This window comes from Stegodyphus dumicola, chromosome 2 (genome assembly GCF_044657685.1).
Source record: "Stegodyphus dumicola isolate Sdum_Otavi_A_Nest chromosome 2, ASM4465768v1".
Lineage (NCBI taxonomy): Eukaryota > Metazoa > Arthropoda > Arachnida > Araneae > Eresidae > Stegodyphus > Stegodyphus dumicola.
Window position 1 is genome coordinate 37,424,964 of NC_140769.1, and position 20,001 is coordinate 37,444,964.

General features: G+C 36.8%; 1 protein-coding gene across 1 annotated transcript; it reads left to right on the forward strand.

The window, feature by feature from the left end:
- The first annotated feature begins 8,680 nt into the window (after positions 1–8,680).
- Positions 8,681–17,800, forward strand: LOC118195356 (uncharacterized). The gene is made up of 5 exons (XM_035366658.2): positions 8,681–8,807; positions 8,886–9,012; positions 13,349–13,491; positions 15,574–15,682; positions 17,144–17,800. Exons 1-5 carry the CDS (start codon positions 8,777–8,779, stop codon positions 17,640–17,642), a joined length of 909 nt encoding a protein of 302 aa, XP_035222549.1. The 5' UTR covers positions 8,681–8,776; the 3' UTR covers positions 17,643–17,800.
- Positions 17,801–20,001: the final 2,201 nt, after the last annotated feature.

Consider the following 20,001-nt stretch of genomic DNA (forward strand, 5'->3'; position numbering starts at 1 on the left):
CTATGGGTCTCAATCAGCCGATGTTGAAGATTGTGACCGGGCTAAGCAATTTGCATTCGGCGTTGACCCTGTAACAATATTGGAAGCATCTTCTAGAATAGGGCATCGGCGTTTCCATCTCATGATCCTTTTTGTTGATGGATAGTTATGTCATATTCCTGGAGTCTCTGTATCCACTTGGCTATTTGGCTTTCGGCATTTTTGAATTTTAAAAACCACATCAAAGATGGATGTCTGTGAGCAGCAGGAATTTTCTACCTTAGAGATAATGATGGAAATGTTCTATAGCTTTAACTATGGCAAGAAACTCTTTCCTGGTGGCACAATAATTCTTGTCCGGTGTAGATAGACACTTACACCAGTAAGCCACAACACTTTCTTGATCAGACAAAACAGCACCTACACTCACTGCTTGCATCTGTGTCAAGAATGAATGGTTTGTTGAGCTGAGTATATGTCTGGATTGAAGTATATGTTAGAGCTTCCTTCAAGGTGTTAAATGCATCCTCCCATTCCTTTGTCCACAAGAACTTTTGCTTGCTTTCTGTCAGTTTATGAAGGGGGCCTTGCGATGGAAGAAGTCCTTCACGAATCTCCTATTGTAGATGCAAAGCCCAGAAACTGCTGATACTTTTTCTGGGTCTGTACACACACCTTCGGAAGAGATGACATGTCTGAGGTAAGTTACTACCTGTCTGGACAATTTACATTTGGCAGAACTTAACTATAGATAGGCTTCTTTGTTTCTGAAGTACCTTTCTAAGATTTTCTAAATGTTCCTAAAAATCTTGGCGTCATCTAGGTATATTAGACAGGTTTAGGAAAGACCTCTCAACACGGTCTCCACTAGGCGTTCAAATGTTGCTGGCGCATTACATAGTCCAAACGGCATCACCTTGAATTGCTCCTTGTCTGGTAGTAAATGCCGTCTTTTCTCGGTCATCAGGATATATCTTTAGCTGTCAATATCGACTCTTCAGATCAAGCGTCGAAAACCTCTTGCTTCCAGAAAGAATGTTCAGAATGTCGCTCAGTATAGGAATAGGGTAGCTGTCTTCCTAACCTCGTTGAACCGGCGATAATCAACGCAAAATCTATTTGAACCGGCTTTCTTTCTGACCAGAACGATGGGAGATGTTCATGGACTAGCTGAAGGCTCGATGACGTCATTTTCTTGCATGTCCTTTAGAAGTTTTCCTACCTCTTGCTGTTTAATAATTGGTAGACGTCTTAGATGTTGCTCACTTGGTGGATAATAACCGTTATCAATTCTATGCTGTATCAAACTCGTTCGACCTACGTCAGAAGACAAGCGGGAGAAAACTTCTCGAATGAACATTCGGCAGTACTTTGTCTTCATTATTTTAATCGCGCATTCTGCAGTAACTCCGATTATAGGGTCTCCGAAGACACAGAGATTGGAGGACTAGTGGGTTAAGTGGAGTACATGCTTCAACCAATTACCTTTCGTAATGATTTTCGGTTTATCATTGGTGTTGGCAATTTTCACCGGGATAATTCTTCTCGATAAGTCGATTGCCGATGATACTAGTATTCCTCGCGGGGTGCCATATTCTTGGGATATTCCAATGTACCGTACTGGGAAATTTTTGTTTTCGGCTATGGAACCGGGACGTAAAAGTTATGTTCTTGCTGGTACTGTGATATCGTCTTGAGCTACGGATTTGATGGACAGATTTAACTCATCTATTTTAATTTCATCATTAGATGAAAATTCAGATTTAATTTAGATTCAATTAATTAATTCAGATTAAATAATTCAGATTTAATTAATACAGATTTAATTTCATCATTAGTTCCGAATAGGGCTATATCTTCAGAGGCAGAATGCAGTTCGTTGTTTTCCAAGGAAAGGAAAAATTGTATTTCCTTAGAAAGTGCAATCCGAGTATACAAGGATCCTCATATACCGTGTGATGATAGGTGGCACTTCTAAATGTGATGATAACTTCCAAACGTTACGTGCTTTCTTTTCTGTCGAGGTCGATCTTCTCGGCGGACACAGTCTGGAGGGTAACGCAGGGCGGCGTCTAGATTAGTTTAACTTCCACTTGTTGAGCTAAATCTTTTCTGATGATGGTAATGTTGGTTCCTGTATCGATGGTCATATTGCAGGGAACTCCGTTGATATGTCCATTACTGCCGCCACTCATCGCAGAAATCTGAAGCACTTTGAAATGGGGCTTCTCATTATCTGGCAACCTCCGCCCCTTGAGATGGCAACTACTTAGTTTCCCTCCTTCTGGATCCAGGGCACGGAACTCCAGGGTACGGAAGCTAACACTGCTCCCTCCTTCTGGATGGGAGCGGTGTTAGCTTCCGTGTCCTGGAGTGTTCCGAAGTTTCTTTGTATGTGGCCCTTAGCACTGTACTTCCAGCACTTTAAGGTCCGTTTCTTGTCACTCCTGTTTCGTCTCAAGGAATTAACTTCTCTGGTTAAATCGTCCAGACGAGCAGTCACTTCATTCACTGGCTCCTGGATTTGAGCAGCTCTAATTAGGTGTCAGTCTTTAGGAGTTGCCTGCTGGGCTACCTCGAATTTCATGACATACACTAGAGCATTTTTCAAATCTTTGAATTCCGCCATTCACAGGCCTTTCTGTATTTCAGGATCTTGGATGTCTTCGATGAAGTACTGCAAGGACAGGAATTCCCTTGTTTCTGTCGGGTACTTTGAAAAGGCGTGATGAGAAAACCTTTCAGCATCCGTGACAAGTTCTTGGAGTGTTTCCATGGCCCTCTGTTGACGCTATTTTAGTCGAAGTCTGCTGTAAACTTTCAAACACTTCGATCCAAAACAGAGCTCCAGATAGAGCTTCGAAGTCTATCTGGCCTATCTATATAGCCTCTGGTTTGCATGTAGAGTTTGAAAGATATCCGCTGCGTCTGCTCTTAGAGAAGCGGCTGCTCTCAAAGAAGTGGCAAGATGACAGGCCTTAGCTTGGGAATCCCAACCATTTGTGTCTGACAATATAGCATATTGTCTTATACACTTGCCAGGAGGTCTTCCCATCATATGTAGATAGCTCCAGATATGGGCAAGAAGGCATCAGTATAATTGAGAATCAGAATTGTGTCCTGCTGTCGCTGTGATTTTTTTTAATGTGGCAACTACTTTGGTAAATTCTGCAGAAATCCTATCATCAATTTGTTGTTGGATTTGTTGTTGGATGGCAAAAGCTATTCCTTCCATTCTTTGCTCCACAGCAGAAATTCTCTTTTCGATTTGTTCTTTCACAGAAGAAACTCTTCAGTGTGTCCAACCTTATTTTCAACAGCGCCTAATCTGTCTTACATGGTCTCAAATTTGTTTTCTATTATGCAGATAATTTCTGTTTTCATTTCGTCTTGACCTGCTTTAGTCTTTTCTTGAACGAGTCTTTCATCTCTTTTTTAACAAGTTCTTCCATCTTTTTATGAACAGCTTTCATATCTCCTTTAACGTAATTTTGACGCGCTTTTATCTCTCCTTTAACAGATTCTTGAGCCGCTTACTTCTTTCCTTTCAATGCAGCGGAGGCTGCCAGCACCTGTCTTAATTGCTCCTTCAACGCTCTTCTCACTGACGTTCAATCCTACTTCTAACATCAAAACTGTTACGTGCGTACGGGCTCGCAACAGGTGTTCACAGTATCACAGAGTGAAATCAGTAGTTACGCTTCAATTTATTAAGAACGTTGAACACAATGCAATGCAAAGCGCATTTAAAGAGAAATATAATCCAGAAAAATTCTCCGATCTCATGCTGAACTAACAACTCGCAACAATAATAACGACAAAAACTAAAAGGAAATGCCCTTTCCGGCCTTATATAGTTTTCAACCGGCCGCCGAGATATTTCTAGCGCTCTGTTTCTCGAAATTACTGGAAAGCAATATGAGGCTCGAATTACGTTTGCAACTAATACAGTGATGAATTAAATTTATTCAATTAAAATACTTATTACGGTGACACAGAAAACGGACCTAAATGTCGCCAAGTTTGGCGAATTAAAGCATTTGTCAGCTTGGCAAGATCTCTCCAAATTACCGAGATATCTATTTCTAAATGTTAAATGTATTTGCTCCCGTATTCTAACTTTTTTTTAGATTTTCTGGGTTACATTACACAGAAAAATACAATTTCACATATTAAGTGCCCTAAAATATTCATCTATGTACCAAATGCGCAACATTGCATATATTTTTATTATTATATATTACATGATATATATATATATATATATATATATATATATATATTACTTATGTATATTATTATGCATTACATATTATTATGTATTACATCACATATACACCGAAGGGCAATTACCTTATGACCACCCTGTTAATAACGTATAGGACTACCTTTAGCCCTCCAAACTGCTAGCACTCGGCATGGCATTGACTCCATAAGGTGCTGATACATGGTCTGAGGTATCTGGTATCAAGCGCTCATCCAACTGGCCCTGCAATTCCGGCCCATTGCGAGGGGTTAGCGTGGCAGCACGAATTTGGTTTTCCAGGTGGGACAAATAATGCTTTATTGGATTAATGTCAGGTGAATTTGGAGTCCAAGACATGACTTGAAAGTCATTGGAAAGTTCCTCGAACGACTCCCTGACCATTCGACGCTTATGACATTGTGCATTATCCTGTTGGTAAACATCATACCCCCCGGAAATACTGTTGTCATAAATGGGTGAACCTGGTCTGCAACTATGCTCATGTAGCGTACAGACGCATTGTTCTATGAGGATTACGGGTCCATGAAAACATTGACCACACCATAATGCCGCCGCCACCAGCTGTGCATCCAGGAGCCAGGGTTTCGTTAGGCAATCGGCGTATACGCACACGTCCGCTGATGCGATGGACCAGAAAACTGGATCATGCAACTTTCTTTCATTCTTCTAATGTCCAATTCCGATGTTTTTTGGTTCATTGCAGTCTCAGCTGGCCATGACGTGGCGTCAGTGCACGGACATACTCGGCCTTCGGCTGCGTAGGCCCATACGCAGGAATTTACGCTACACAGTGTGTTGAGAAACGCTGTCTGGGTCGCCACGGTTGTAGCTGGTGGTGATTTCAGCTGTTGTAGCTCTTCGGTCATGGCGAACAATGCATAGCAATCTCCATTGTCCTCTGGAATCAATGCGCTGTCGACGACACACTACTAGTCAGCGACTTGTCGTTTCACCATCCATACTTTTGATATGTGCTTACAACAACCGCACGTGAACAGCCCAGTAAACGCGCCTTTTCTGATATTAATATTCCCAGTTGTCGAGCCATAACGATGTGACCTTTATCAAAGTCTTATAAATGAGCTGCTTTACCCATCATGTCGCTAATCACGCTGCGTTTGGAGTTCCGAGTTCCAATTTATTGCCGCGATTAGCATGCGGTATGCTTGCTTTGTTCCGGCTGTCTTTCTTAATATTGCTTCTTTGGAATTCCACTTCCAATTCCCGCTGTTTGCCCATATTAGCATGAAAAGTTCATGCTGTGTTCCGACTGTCAGAACTTGTGCCATAGAAGGATTCTTCAAGTAGAATGATTGCAGCACTGTAAGTCCAGGAGGAGAGGATAGAAGAGAGCGGAGGGGCGTGACCAGTTTGTCACTTGGACTTGTCTATGACATCGCGTCGGCTGGACAGCATTTCAAAGTTTGATGCTGTAAATAACATTTTTATGCATCTGAGAGGTTAAAAATATCATAAATAGTAACTTTACATAGCACAAATTATGTCTTAATGCATTAATATTAGAATTCAATATTCTAAGTCCACTGCAAATGGCAGAGTAAGTCGTAGTAGTTGAGATGAAGTAGTCACATGATATTTGAGGGCGGTCGCTCAGTCGTGAAGCCAAAAAAGTGTAAGAACGAACTTGCGGCTCTAAATGAGTTTAAATACAATTTCAAAGCATTTCGTAGAAGTAACAGAACTTGGAAACATGAAATATAAAGCACAAGATATACATATATACAGCACAGAATCCAGTAGTAAACTACAAGCGTTCAATTTTAGTGATCACGTGGGCAACTTGAGTGGTCATCCGTTCGCAATGTTGCTAGGAATGAGAGTAACTCAGACAGTTCTACATAAATGTAACTATTATCTGCATGGTGCAATTTACTTGGAGAGAGAGTCATGTGGGGTGGTCACCCACCCAGGTCGGAGCTCAGCAAGTTGCTGCTTAATTATGAGTCGTAAATATAAATTTTAGAAGGCGAAATTGACACATTGAATTGAAATTTAAGTGGGAAAATTCTGATTTGTACTTAACAGGAAAGTAGTCTACAGCCTGAGATATTTATCTTCACTTCGTAGTGAAATGAATTAAAGTAACTTAAGTGCTCGCAGTCCTTTGAGTTAGTGTCTTTTATAGGTTCAATCCTTAAGTTTTGGTGGAGGAGATTATTCCGTACGTAAAAATGAGAGTTGGTGAAAATACGCAAGAATCTACTTTGCACAACTTATGGTTTATGCAGATTCGAATCAGTGGATGCTGCCCCTGCCGAAGAAGCATAAGTCATAATAGGTCGGATAATAGCTAAGTAATCAGTCTCTTTTTTTCCTAAACCCAACTTTGAATATTTGCCCATGGTGGGATAGAGGCGTTTATGAACCTTCATGGCCTTATTTCTCACATTTTAAATGATAAGGAGTTCATGTAAGTTTATGACTGAGTATCATGCTTAAGTATTTGGCCTCCTTCACAACCGGTACATGTTCACTGAAGAGCAATAAATGCGTCTTAAGTGGTGCATTCCGTTTTTTTTTTTCTTATAAGTAAGAGCTGGGATTTCTGGGTATTTATACGCACTTTCCAGCGCTTGCACCAGTCTTCAATTGAATGAATATGTTGCTGAAGTTTTTGAATAGCATAACTGATGTTAGGAGACTTTACTGCCAAGGCAGTATCAACAGCTTAGCATGCCAACATAGAATTATTGTAACAATCAAATTTTGGAAAATCGGAAACATAAAATAACGGAGCTCTGGGGGACACCAGCATTAATATTTAATTCTGTAGAAAGAGCATCACCTACAGACACTTTGAATGAGCCGTCGGAAACAAATGGTAGAGAATCATAATAATTTCTCCTGTGAAATCCAGGTTGATAAGTTTAGAAATAAGACCTTCATGCCAGACGCGTCAAATGCTCTTGCCACGTCTAGCATGAGCATTGCAACGTTAAGTTTGGAACGTGCACCTGCGAATTCCGTAATCTTGATAAGCTTTTTTGCGGTGTAGAAGTTTTCTCGGAAACCGAATTGTTCCGGAGTTTAGAAGGAAGAGGTAATGCTTCATTCTATTAAGTAAGTTTCGTTCATACACTTTGCCTAGTCCCGGTATTAAACTAAATTGCCCTAAACCCATCGGGCTTGGCATGGTCTTTATCAGGTTTCGGAATGAGAATTATTTTAGCTTCTTTCCATCGTTAAAGTAAGACAGAGTCAGGAAGGCATTGAGGATGCTAGCAATTTTACATATCACATTATTCGGGAGATTATCGATATCTTTATTCGAAATGTTGTCAATACCAGGAGCTTTTCTCTTGTTGAGTTTCTTAATAATTTCTTAAATTTAAGCTTGTGTAATCAGAGTAACGATGTTGTTTGCAGTTTGAGTCTCTAGCCAATGACGAACTTTGTTGAGCCTACGTAATTCAAAATCAGGATCTGCCGGCCAATCGTTTGTCTTTAATTAGAGTTCTAAATGATCGGCGAATATGTTAGCCTTATCTTGATTAGAAATTCCAACACAATTATAATAGCAGATAGGGCGATTGCTAGTAAATGTGGTTTTTAAATACTTAATTAGTGCTAAAAAAGAACTTATCTTTCAGATCCAGATTTAGTAACTTATCTTGCCAAAATTCTTTGTGTTCTTTGATGAGATTCTTAATATTTCTATTTAGTTGGTTAATGTCACGCTTTAAGGCTGGGGTCAATGTAGGATGTAAAAGTTTTCTGTTTTCATTACGCTGCCTGATCAATCGCCGACTTGCAGGGAGACTGTGTATATTTTTATCACGATTTGTAACGACATCACTGGTCTCCGTGATAGCATTTTTATTAGTGCCAGTGAGCAAATCAACTGAAGCATCAATTCCCGGTACTGTTCTTAAGTTATATAAATTTGGTACGTTATTTTTGAAAAGATTTTTCAAATAAAAGACAGTCCGGGATTGTTTTGTTCACAGGGGTATCCGGTTTGAACATGCCAAGAATTCCAATAACAGACAGACAGTCTGAACCCATATCAGGTTTCACATCAAGTAGCATGGGAATAATCGCTGTAGATAAGACGATATTAAGTATGTCTGAATGTTCTATCCTGCTAGGTCGATAAGTATGCTCGGAAGGAGCGTGAATAACCACAGGATGATTGGTGATGTACTATTTGGCAGAGACACAAACGAATGTTTTATTGTAAGAGTTACGGATAGAGTTCCACACAAACAATTGGCCCAAATTTGGTCGAGTCTCCACTGCTGGTTGAATGGTAGCCAACTCTCGCAGTTGACGGGATAATATGTAAGTACCCGAAGAACTTTTAAAAACACAGCAGCGAACATGTTTGAAAATATTATTCTGTGTATAGTGTAATTTGCCGCGCGGGAGGAAGCTTTTTCGAATAGAAGCATGAACTGTAAGCAAATGTTTTCAGGCAAATGACATTTCCTATAAAATAAGGCGTGGCAACAAAGTTATTCCTCGGTTACTTTTCGTTGTGTAACTTAATAGTCCCCTTGCATCATCGGTATGAGGCCGTTGGCTTTGACGTTACTGTGTGGTAAGAAAGTTTTCGTTTGTTTCGGTTACTTTCCGTTGTTTCGTGAGGTAACATAGTGAACTTCTTTTGTAATTATAGGTTTCCTCTCTTTAATTAGTGGTGAGGACTGTATCCCAGAAATCTTGAAATGTTCCCCCTTAAGAGTTTCTTTAAGCACTTATAAAGACTTAGCAGAAACAGAGGACGATCTCCACGAAATATGCAAGTAAGATCGACAAACTTTGTATAAAACTTTTTGTAGTAGTAGGTTTGCCAAATTCAAATCATGTAGAGTAGTAAACTTAAATCATGTAGCAGTAAGTTTACCAAATTTAGATCTGAAATTTAATGTCTGTATTTTCCTGAAGCTATGCGTCGATAATGCTATGAGAAAGTGTTGCGCGCGTTCTTATAGCTTTGGGATGGACAGGTTTTGAGTAGTGAACGTTCGATACTAAAATTTAACGAGACTAAGCCCAGAAGAATGCCAATATTCTTGAGACGGAAGGGTATTAAAGTATTTCAAGCTCTGAATATTATAGTAATAAAAAAAGTTACATAGAAGGAATATTTAAAAATTTTTATGTGAACTCTCCTTAAGTAAATCATTGGTAATTTTATTTAAGCTTGATATGTTAAACAATTTGTCAAAATTTCATGGGAAATTGTCAATTTAATTGCTAATAAATAGCTGTACTGTATTTTGTAGCAAAGAAAGTGAGTGCAGCTTAAAAAGATTTGTATGCACTTTCAAATGTTGTAACTTTAAAATCTCTAAAGTTCTAATTTAATGATCATTTGGTTCTTCCTTTAAATGAAATATAATTTCAAAATTACTTCATAAGTTATTGAAGTAGTGATTTTCAAGAATGTTCTGTGTCAATATGATGTAAATCTTACACGCTGAAAATGAGCGTGTGAAAAGGCCTAGATATGAATACTGCCAGCACGAATGACCTTTAAAAGTATAAAAATCTATTTTAGTGTGAACTCGGCAGAAAAAAGTTTTTGCTTTAATTTTTTTAAGTGTTGCTACCAGTTTATTGATTGTAGTGCACAGAGAATTCGAATCTCCCAAGTTTTTAAGGATTAGGTTTTATTGAAATTTGTTCGAGCAATAAGCCCAATTTGGTTGAATTTTCAGAAATGCCAAGAGTGTATTGAATGAGAAAAGAATGCATTAATTCATGATTGATTTTGCTACCAAAACTTCTACAACAGTTGTAAAATACGTACAGTACATGGAACTCATTGACACTGAATCAAACTGCTGAATAGTTTAAAACCTCTTGGTTCCTGCTTTTCGATATTCTTAAATAAGTGGTTTGTATATTGTATAACTAACATCAATCGTACAGAAACGGTACTTATAAAGTTGTTTTCTGTCGCGGTACTTGTAGTCTAAACCTGGAAAGTGCTTTTAACTATAGCTCATGACTGGTCTTCTAAACCAAGCGACGATATTTGCAATGGATCTAACTAACGCGTAGGCTCTTCAAAGCAGTAGTTCCTGAAATAACTTAATTCGACGGTTTCAAGTTATCTTAAACTCTTCATATTCTCCAAGAAATTAACAAATGCCAGTTATTTAGCCTTCTTTCTGCCTTTAAGGGGTCTTCTAAGAATGGTTTTAAGAATTGACAGGTGTCTGTGCTTCTTTTTTACTTTCCTACGTTCCATTTTTCTCGAAGTTAATTTCTATTGGGCAAACTTAAATTCTGCTTTTTCAAATGCTCGATAAGACAGACGTGTGTGGATTTTGCACAGGTGTTTTTTGCGTGACTGCCCAAGTCTTAAGTCCAGCAGCAGAGCGTTAAAATCTCTAAACACTGGTTGTTCGGTCCGAGGTTCGAATCACGCGAAAGGGTTGGATGCACGGGCGTTTTCGTGGTTTTCTCAATGTGTAAACGAGGCAGTTTCCCTTAGAAAGTCATCCACGAAAGCTTCCCTTAGGGAGATAGCCCTCCAAGGTTCGCCGTAATCGCAAACCAAACCGAAAGTCCCATCTTTCGCAAAAATTCCTTTCCTGATGGGTTGTAATGTGACATTATGCCCATTTTTGAGCATTTTATTCAAAGATTAAAAATGTTTAAGTGTAATTTTATTGCCATCAAAAATGTAGTGCTACAGGCACTCGTACAGCCCCAAACTTTTGCCTCCATGTCTCTTCACTTGCGATTCAGTATTGTTTTTGCCATCCATTTGGTTTCCTCCATCCCCCAAAATATAGCGTCTACGTCCATCTACAAATGTAATAAAATTCCAAAAATCGAAGCTTTTTAATGGTTCTCTAATTATTCAGCCATGAAAGTTTCTCTGAAATTACTAGTGGTTCTTTTATTGAGCGTTTCTTAAATGTTTCTTGGCCTTCAATTTGACTGTTCTGCTGTTAGTCCCATTTCTAACGATTCTCATTTCTTAGAGTTCAGTGAAATTCCTTATGCAGAGTTTGTTTTGCAGTATTTTGAAATACATTATGAGCAATACATTCGCTTACATTCAACAGTTCACCTATTTTTCTTCCAGTTTTCCAACAGTTCCCATGAAAATTCCCTCTTTGGTCGAAAAATTTCTGGACACATGTTAATAAAGTAGTTTAGTTACCTTTTTACATTCAAAATTCTTCCAAGCGTTTTACAAGATTTTTAAAACTATTTGGCTACCACCTGCATGTTCAGAACTTTGAGAATACTTTAATTTCATGCTTAAAGACATCTGTAATATAAAGTTCTCGTATTATTAGTTATATAAGTAAGATTTATCGTGTCATTTATGCACAATATAGTTTCGGAGTAAACATTTCTATGCTGAATGTACGAGTTTCTTATTGCACAATACTTTAAGTCCATCCCATATGAAAATAATTTCAGGTTAACTTGCATTAATAGAATCATTACATCTAACAAACATTGCCCGCAGAAATGCTAATATATTGGAAAATTCGTTGAAATCGGTTAATTTCAGTATTGAGGTTCAATCTCGGCTCTCGGAGCACCTTTGAACCTGCCAATTAAGTAAAATTCGCAAGGTGAACATTTTTGTGCGAGTGTGGAATGCGATTAAATTTTGCCCATATGAACTAGAATGTTTCATTTTCTAAAATTTCTGTACCAGAGAAAGTTTCAATGGCGAAACTCGCGTAAAATTCTAAAACTTCTGAAGTTTGTATCCAAGCTTCGAAACGCATGAATAGTTTGGAAATTTGAAGGTTCCATTCAATCGAAAATAAATTATGCGGTTAAAATTATAGTACTATTCTATTTACCAGAAACTATTTAATGGTTCTAAATTTTAAAATTTTCAATTAGTGCATGATTTGGTGTTGGTGACGAATTGAAACATTGTCACGTGCTGCGTGTCTGCTGAAAATGGAAATGAGTTATAGAGAAAAGTTAATAAAAGTGATTAAAATTCTCGTACATTAAGCCTCGCATTACGAGACTTAAAAGCAGATCCCTTAAGTTATTTTTCTTTGCTCGTATGGCGTTATGCGATTCATTGGTGAATGATCAAGCTAGAACTGTTATTCTTCATATCTGTGAAGATAATTACCTCGAACTTCTGTTCGATTTTAAGTCTGTTCTCTTTCACAACATGCAACCGAAGTTGAAGTACGCTGGAAATTCGTATGATCCAGCAGTGAAGAAATTGTTTTGCATAAATGAAAGGAATAATTAACCCATTGCAATTGGATGTGCCCATCAAGGGGAAACATCTAGCATACCATTTAGATGTTTATTATCATGGCACATCAGAACTGTATAGGGTAAACTTGATGTAGCACAACTTTCTGAAAATGCATGTTACTTTCCTGAATTTATAAAATCAAAATATGGTTTATACAGAAATTTATAATAGCAAAGGGTGTAAATGCTTTGAGGTTCAGGTGTCTGAACTAAATTCCCCCCCCCAAATGAGTTTTTTGTAGATTTGTTTAATCTCTGTAGGGTGTTGTATAGCTTGAAAAGCTAAACAAATCTTGCATAGCAGCTTAAAAGTTAACAAATGCAGTTCGTCTAAACATAGACAAATCTGGGGTAAACTTAAATCCTTAATGAATATTTCGAAATTTTAGCAAATTGGTGATCTTCACTCGTTAGGTTTGCAAGAAGGTTGCATGTAAAAGGTTAATTGTTTAGAGTAGCATTTTACTGGAAATCTCTAGAATTCTACCACTCGACCACTGAATTTTAAAGGAAGAGAAAAATGGTGATTGTAAGCCTGCTACAGCAATACCGTCAGTTAAGATTATGGAAAGCGAATTAATGGATGTACCAACATTGCAGTCTTTCGGAGGAATTGCATGCGAAGAAATCTTGGCTTGATCGTTTCAAAGTTTGCTTTTTGTTCTGCCTTGTAATTACGGGCCATTGGTACAACAGTATTAAAGTATCTTCGCAATCCATTGACTGCCTGTTATCTTCCTCAAGAACGAAAAAAATATTAAAGCTGAAGACTAGGTTTCAGGATTTGATTTTGCCAGGAAAGTTTTAGTTAATCAAATTACATGATTAAACGATTACTCTTTTATCCCTATTTATTCTAATTCCTCTATTTTTCAGTGCTCAACTGGCATTCATACAGTGTGTTACTCAAGCTGCGGAAACATGCAACAGAGAGTTATCCACGGCATTGGAGCTAAGTGTGATTAACAACAGAGTATTTTTGCAAGAGCTTTGTGTGCCTAGATCAAGTTGGTGGAGACGTGAGTATCTTGGCTTTCGAAGCTCTTAAACATTACCGGAACATCTTTAAATAAAAAACCAGTTTTTACGAATATCTTTAGCCTGCAAAATTGACTTAACTTGCCCTCTTAATCAGTATTCGAGAGGACAAGTTTGATATTTCATTTAACATGTTAAGCGCGAAGTCTGTTTTGTCTTCCTTTCTTGTGTAGCCCGCAATGTCTAATTTTAGATGCTGGCAGCCGAAGATCTTATAAATATATATTTTAAACTGTAGATTGTCTGTGAAATAGCTGAACAGTACAGTGACTGACTTGTTGTAGAAAGTAAATGTCGGTCAGACTGACATGGCGCTTAACATGTTGCGATATCCTCGTTACTGCTGCGTTTTATTTTGAAATTTATGACATTTACTGTGCATACTGTTTACATGACACCTATTCGAATTATAATGGATAAATCAATAACTTAAAACGTTAATGTTCTTCCTCATACTAGTAAGATAGATTTCTGAAATGCAGAGACAAAGCTTATGCAATTTCCAAGGATTTAATTTGCCAGCATTTCATAATCCAGACTATGAAATGTAGCAATGTTAAGTTCGCCAAGTATTTTCTGAACCTGTTGTGTTTACAAGTGTTCTCACTGCTGTAGTACTATAGTTACGACTCCAATTCTGGATAACATGGGACAGTGAAATTTACCACTTAATGCATCAAAATTTCTTGTATCATTATTTATTAATTTGAATATCGTAATGGTACGTTTCCTGTGTAACGATATATTGGACAGATTTAATTTTTCATCCTGCTTTTAAAGAAAATGCGTTAGTGTCATCACTTACAGCTTGATATAAGTGTTTGCAGACTTAAGTAATGTTAAGTGCTGGTAACATTTTAAAGTGCGAAATATTCACTCAGCTTTTGATAGGGTTAAGACCTCTGAACACTGAGCTGAGACTCTTATTCGAATTACTGTGAGTCGCATGGATATATCTTGCTGTAGTTTTCTTAACTTGCAGTTAAAGAAGTACTCGTGATGTTTACTAGCTTCGTAGAGGATGCGTATGCATAGATTCTGAAATAAACAATTTCAAATTGGTTTTTGACCGTTTACTGTTTCAATATAAAATTATATGCAATTTTGGCTGAAATTGTTTCCACGAGGGGTTACGACCTTTAGATTCACGGGAGGTTTAGTTCATTGAAAAGTTATTGACTTTATTTCTTGGTGGAAAATGCTACTGTCTTTTGGAAGAATTCCATTTTATAAAATTTATTCGATCCTAATTTTCCAATTTGAGCACTTCTAAGAAATAGCGGCACTCTTAAGCTGTAACTTCCAATCTTAATATTAAGTGGTAATACAACTTAATATCCTCTAACAAATAGTAACTGAAGCATAAAATGTAGAAACTAACAATCGAAGTTTTGCTAAAGGTTTACTTGCGTAACAAAAGTAATGTAACAATTTCCGGAAAGTGATTATGTTAGTTTTTTCTGAACTTCTAAGTACGCAATCTTGGTTATGTATCTAAATATATTAAAAATACTCGAAAATGACTTCAGTTTGATCTTCTGAAGGTTAGGTGACTATGTCCCGTCACTCTGGTCATGTCTTTTCCAAGATTCCCATTAAACGCCCCTTATAGCATATTACAACCATTTCCTTATTTTAAGGGTTATGCCAAACCTTCAGTGTTCTCCACTATCTTCAGAATGGTTCAAACGTCCAATTATGTTACCTTGCCTGGTTCATATAAACTAGAACTCTACTTACGACTGAATATTTATTAATATATTCTGTAAATTGAGTAAAACTTGATTACCGTGTTAAGTATATTAAAGTGGTAAATTTTTAATTCTACATGTTTTTATGAAGCCTTTAGATCTTGATTAACAAATGAACGTTTAAAAGCAATTTTTATCACATTCCCGATTAGGATGTATTTTATGAATATAGGATTAACGATTAAGTAATCGTAGTAAAAGTAGAAAATCGATTCTTCGATTGTTTGGTAGCTTTGATTAAAACGTCATTCTACTCGTATGTGGAATATACTTGCGAATAATTTTAATGATTATTACCTTTTTATTTTACAGGATATCTAGATAATTCACCGTGTATTAATCGACAAAACTTTAGTTCCTGTTTTGCTTCAGATTCTATCGGCTCTCTTGGGAATACGCAACAGCTTCCACTTAGATGCACGTAAGTTTCTCCTATATTGTTACCTGAATTAAAGCGGAAGCATTTTTTAGATTTAAAGAGCTTGTATTTGTCGTATGGAAACTGTTTATCTAAATGCTCTGCCAAAATACCATACCTATTTAAGTATTATTCTTAGTGATATTTCACTTCAGGTAACTGACTCGTTTTCAGTCTCCGGATTCAAATTTTAATAGGTGATGTTCTTTAAGTGTCGCTTAGTATTTCCTCGCCTTAATTTTGCTGTTGTCACAGTTAAAAAGCAGATCAATGAAATTTTCATACATTGATAGTTATCCCATTCTTGAATTACTTTTCCAAACCAATGCGATTTGAGATATTCCGAATCGCACGCCTGTGAAATGATGCAGAACGTTTCCAATAGTAAAATGTCTGGAACAAATTTCGCAATTGTCGAATACCATAGCCTTTTGCATAAAGAGTTGAACAAAGCCTTTGGTAAAGAGGCCTCATTTAATCGAGCTGTAGCATTAAACGGAATTTTTTGAAAACCAGTATTCCAGGGAAACCTCAAAGCAGAACATTATAAGATCAATACCTATACTGCATATATTGAGGGAGCTCATCCCTCGATTTATTGATATTCAATACATTAAACTTTAGCAAAACCTTGTACCTCAAGGTAAGCCTACATTTTAAGCAAAAATAGATCGGTAAATTAAACGAATTAAATAGTCCGTCCTACTACAATTTTAAATTCAGAACATCTAATTTATTAAAATTAGACTTCATACTACAAAACAAAGATATTGTAACATAAATGACAATTTTACGTTAAATTGCTTTTAAATATTAAATGCCTCATTGCAGTTCTTACTAGTTTTAAGAAAGCTGATTGCTTCTCTGGGGTATATGAATTAACTTTTACCTTGTGCACCTTTAGAAAAATCGAACACTAGGGAATGCAAATCGGATGTCAGCCTATAAGGCATAAAATGAGATCGTTAGATTTAGAATTTTCCTCTTGAACGTAAAGGTGGTAATCTTCAAAGCGCTGTTTTTCTCTTGCCTAGAAAAACAAAATCCCGATTCGATATTTGGAAAAAAAAAATAAAAAAATTTAAAAATTAAAAAAAAAAGAAAAGCGACAAAGGAGTAATCAACTGAGGGCCATTTTACGTTCCCACTAAAGCTCTTAAAATATAAAATTGAAACTTCAGTTCTGATTTAAAAATTTATGGAATGAGGGGTTAAAAACTGATTATTATGCAATAGAAAAATAAAACTAAACTCGTGTAATGTAATTTCTGATATGTTTATTTTGGGTGGAGGGGTAAAGTTAGATTTCAAGAATCCTATATTTTCACTCAACAGGTACTTAAAGTTGCTAATTTAGTGCTTCAAATCCTGGTCCAGAATGAGCAGTTGTTAAACTGACTTCGAGCTTTAAAATGCAGAATTATTTCCGAGTAATATTTCATGTACTGTCACTTTTTTCTTTAGAGTCCGCGATGAAGTAACTACTTGTATCTCGAATATAACTTTGGAAAACTGTGATGGCTTAGCTGCGGTCATATTCATGCGTCTCCTGGCTTTGGCTACAGACGACGATTTCATATGTTCGACTATTGGTGATCAATCTAAACTGAACACTTACTACGAAACGCAAGGTGCTGAGAACATGGCTGTAGCTGGGTATTTCTCCCAAAATAGACTGGGTCTAGTTGCACAATTTGACTTAAATACAGAATCATCAGCCACTGAACTGCCGTTGAAGAATCTAGATTTAAAAGATATTGAAGATTCAGACAGCCCTGTCTTCTACGGGCCAGTACCAGGAAAGATAACTGACGAAGATATCGATAATTTTCTACATATCGAGCATCATGTTTCGGAAGAAACTAAGACATTCAGTGAATGCATTGGTGACGATGAAACTCAATGCGAAGCCTATTTGCCTGACCTAGCAGCTCTGCCTAATTTAGATGTTGTCGTGTCGTAGACGCTCCTATAGAAAGCAAGTCTGAATGATTTATGAGGTATTGACTAGGTGGTGTAAAAATTTTTAAATGCTTCGTATTTAAGTGTGTTCCCTACTGAACTAAAATCCTTAATGTTAAGTCTTTTGTAAAACTGTACTAATAAACAATTAGCAGTTTCTGTTTTGCTACTTTATTTACATTGTAGTTTAAAACATTCAGATTATCTCGGGAATCCGAAATGTTTAAGTTCCTTTAACACTTAAAATTTTATATTTTCCGGATTGGGACTAAACAATGACATTACTATAATAAGACGTTAAACTTGGACTTTCTTTGTAAATAAAGAATCTTGTTTGCGTTACGCTTTCAATCGGGGATTAGATTTTTTACTGCAGCAACTAGGTTACACGATTTTGTAACAATACCCAATTTTTACATTGCTGTGAAATATCTCTAGTTCTTGTCAAGGCAGTGAAGACAGCTAGAGTTACTGTGGACATGAATGCAACAGTTTAAGATTACAAAGGTGTTAAGGATTTAAAAGCAGAATTTTTTAAAGCCAGGATAAATGGATATAAACGCAACAGTGTCTATGAATGCAGATTGTGTTAAAATGGCGGACTAATAGCAATCATGTTTTGATCCGTCCTAGAAGTTCAACACCGGTTAACATTTTCCCTTAAGAACTATTAATAGGAAAGAATACCCCATTACTTTGGGTGCTATACTTACTGCACATACCAATATCTTGGACAATCGTCATTCCATTTTTAAATTTATTCCATGGCTTTAAATTTTGCGTAGATTTCAATTAAGAAATGTTCATAAAGGGACGAGTGAAAAATTTTTAATTTCAAATGTTTAAAATTAACTAGGGTTTTATATTATGTGAAATTCAATTGCTCAAGCTATGGCAAATAGAAATATTAGTCAAACAGACATCCTAATCTGGGAAATGAAAATCTAACATTTTAAGACTTGGGCTACATGGTGAAGGAAGAAAAGGAAGATATAATACTCAGCTTCACAAGTATGCGTTTTGGAAAACTGAAGAGAAAAGGCATGTAAAGTAAAACTGTGAAAAGCTCAATACTTCTCGTTCGGAGTTGAACATTGCATTTGTCGCAGTATCTGAAATGAAGGTCTATTGGGAAGCAACATGGTCCCAGAAACGATAAAGATGGGTTTAGAAAATGCATCTGACTATAAAAGTCTAGAGTCGTTAGTAGGCACAGACTCTCGATGGAAAAAGTAATTATTTGACATATGTGAAACTTCTATAAAGATTATCAGCTTTTGAAACAGCTCACGCTTCCATGTATTTTGAAAATTACACCGAACAAAGTATGGCTTATTTCTTCCATAAAGATTATCAGCTTTCGAAACGAAGTTAGCTCACGCTTTCATATATTTTGAAAACTACACCGACCGAAGTATGGCTTATATCTTGATTCAATTATACGCTGTAAGAACAGCCAATTTTATTAACTACGTACCCAGGGAACAGCGGTACCTACAGGTAACTGAGATTATGTTAAATAACTAAGAAATGTATTTTAAAAGCTTTGAAGAAAGAGCGTAAGTTCAATGCGATATTTCCTAGTTAATTTCAGATACTGGAGGTACATAAAGAACTTTCGAAGAAGGTTTGGTTCATTCGCTGAAGGCAAAATACACTAAGGCTATCTGTTTAAGGAAGGGGGTGCTTTTGTGAAGGTCTTGAAGAGAACTGGCTCGTATTCGCTTACACATGGGGGGGGGGAAACGTGAAAGCGTCCTGCGCCATTATGTTCCTCTAGAATCGAATGCAGGTCGAACTATTAGTGCTCAGTGACTTTAGCGGTCAGCCGTTGGGAAGGAACTAGGAAGGAATGAATCCAATTTGTATTAAAACCAACATTTACAAGCGAATGGAACTGTGGGAGAATGTTTTCAAAGAATGCTAAATGAAAGATTTGGTAAATTTTTACGTATCCTTGAGTCGGATGAGCCATATTGTGTCCTTATATTTGTTTAGAACACTTCTTTGAAATCATAAAACTTCCCGTTTCCGATGTGTCATCTATAGGTCTTCCTAAATTACATTACGAAGAAAATCGTGTTATTGCATTGAACTTTTCCTAATTTTTAACAAGGTTGGGAAAATATGAAGCGACTATAAACACCTGAAAGGATGTCTTACGAACAGTGATAATCGAAACATTTCTTGAAATTTATGGCATCTTTGCATTTTCGTAATTTAAACTTTTCTTGAAAATACGCTGAAATTATGACTAAGACAATGTACACAGTATTCGATTACGATTAAACTGAAAGAGGGTATTGTAAGCATTTACATGAAAGGCGAGAAATGTTTTGAAGGGGTAACAGATGTTTGCA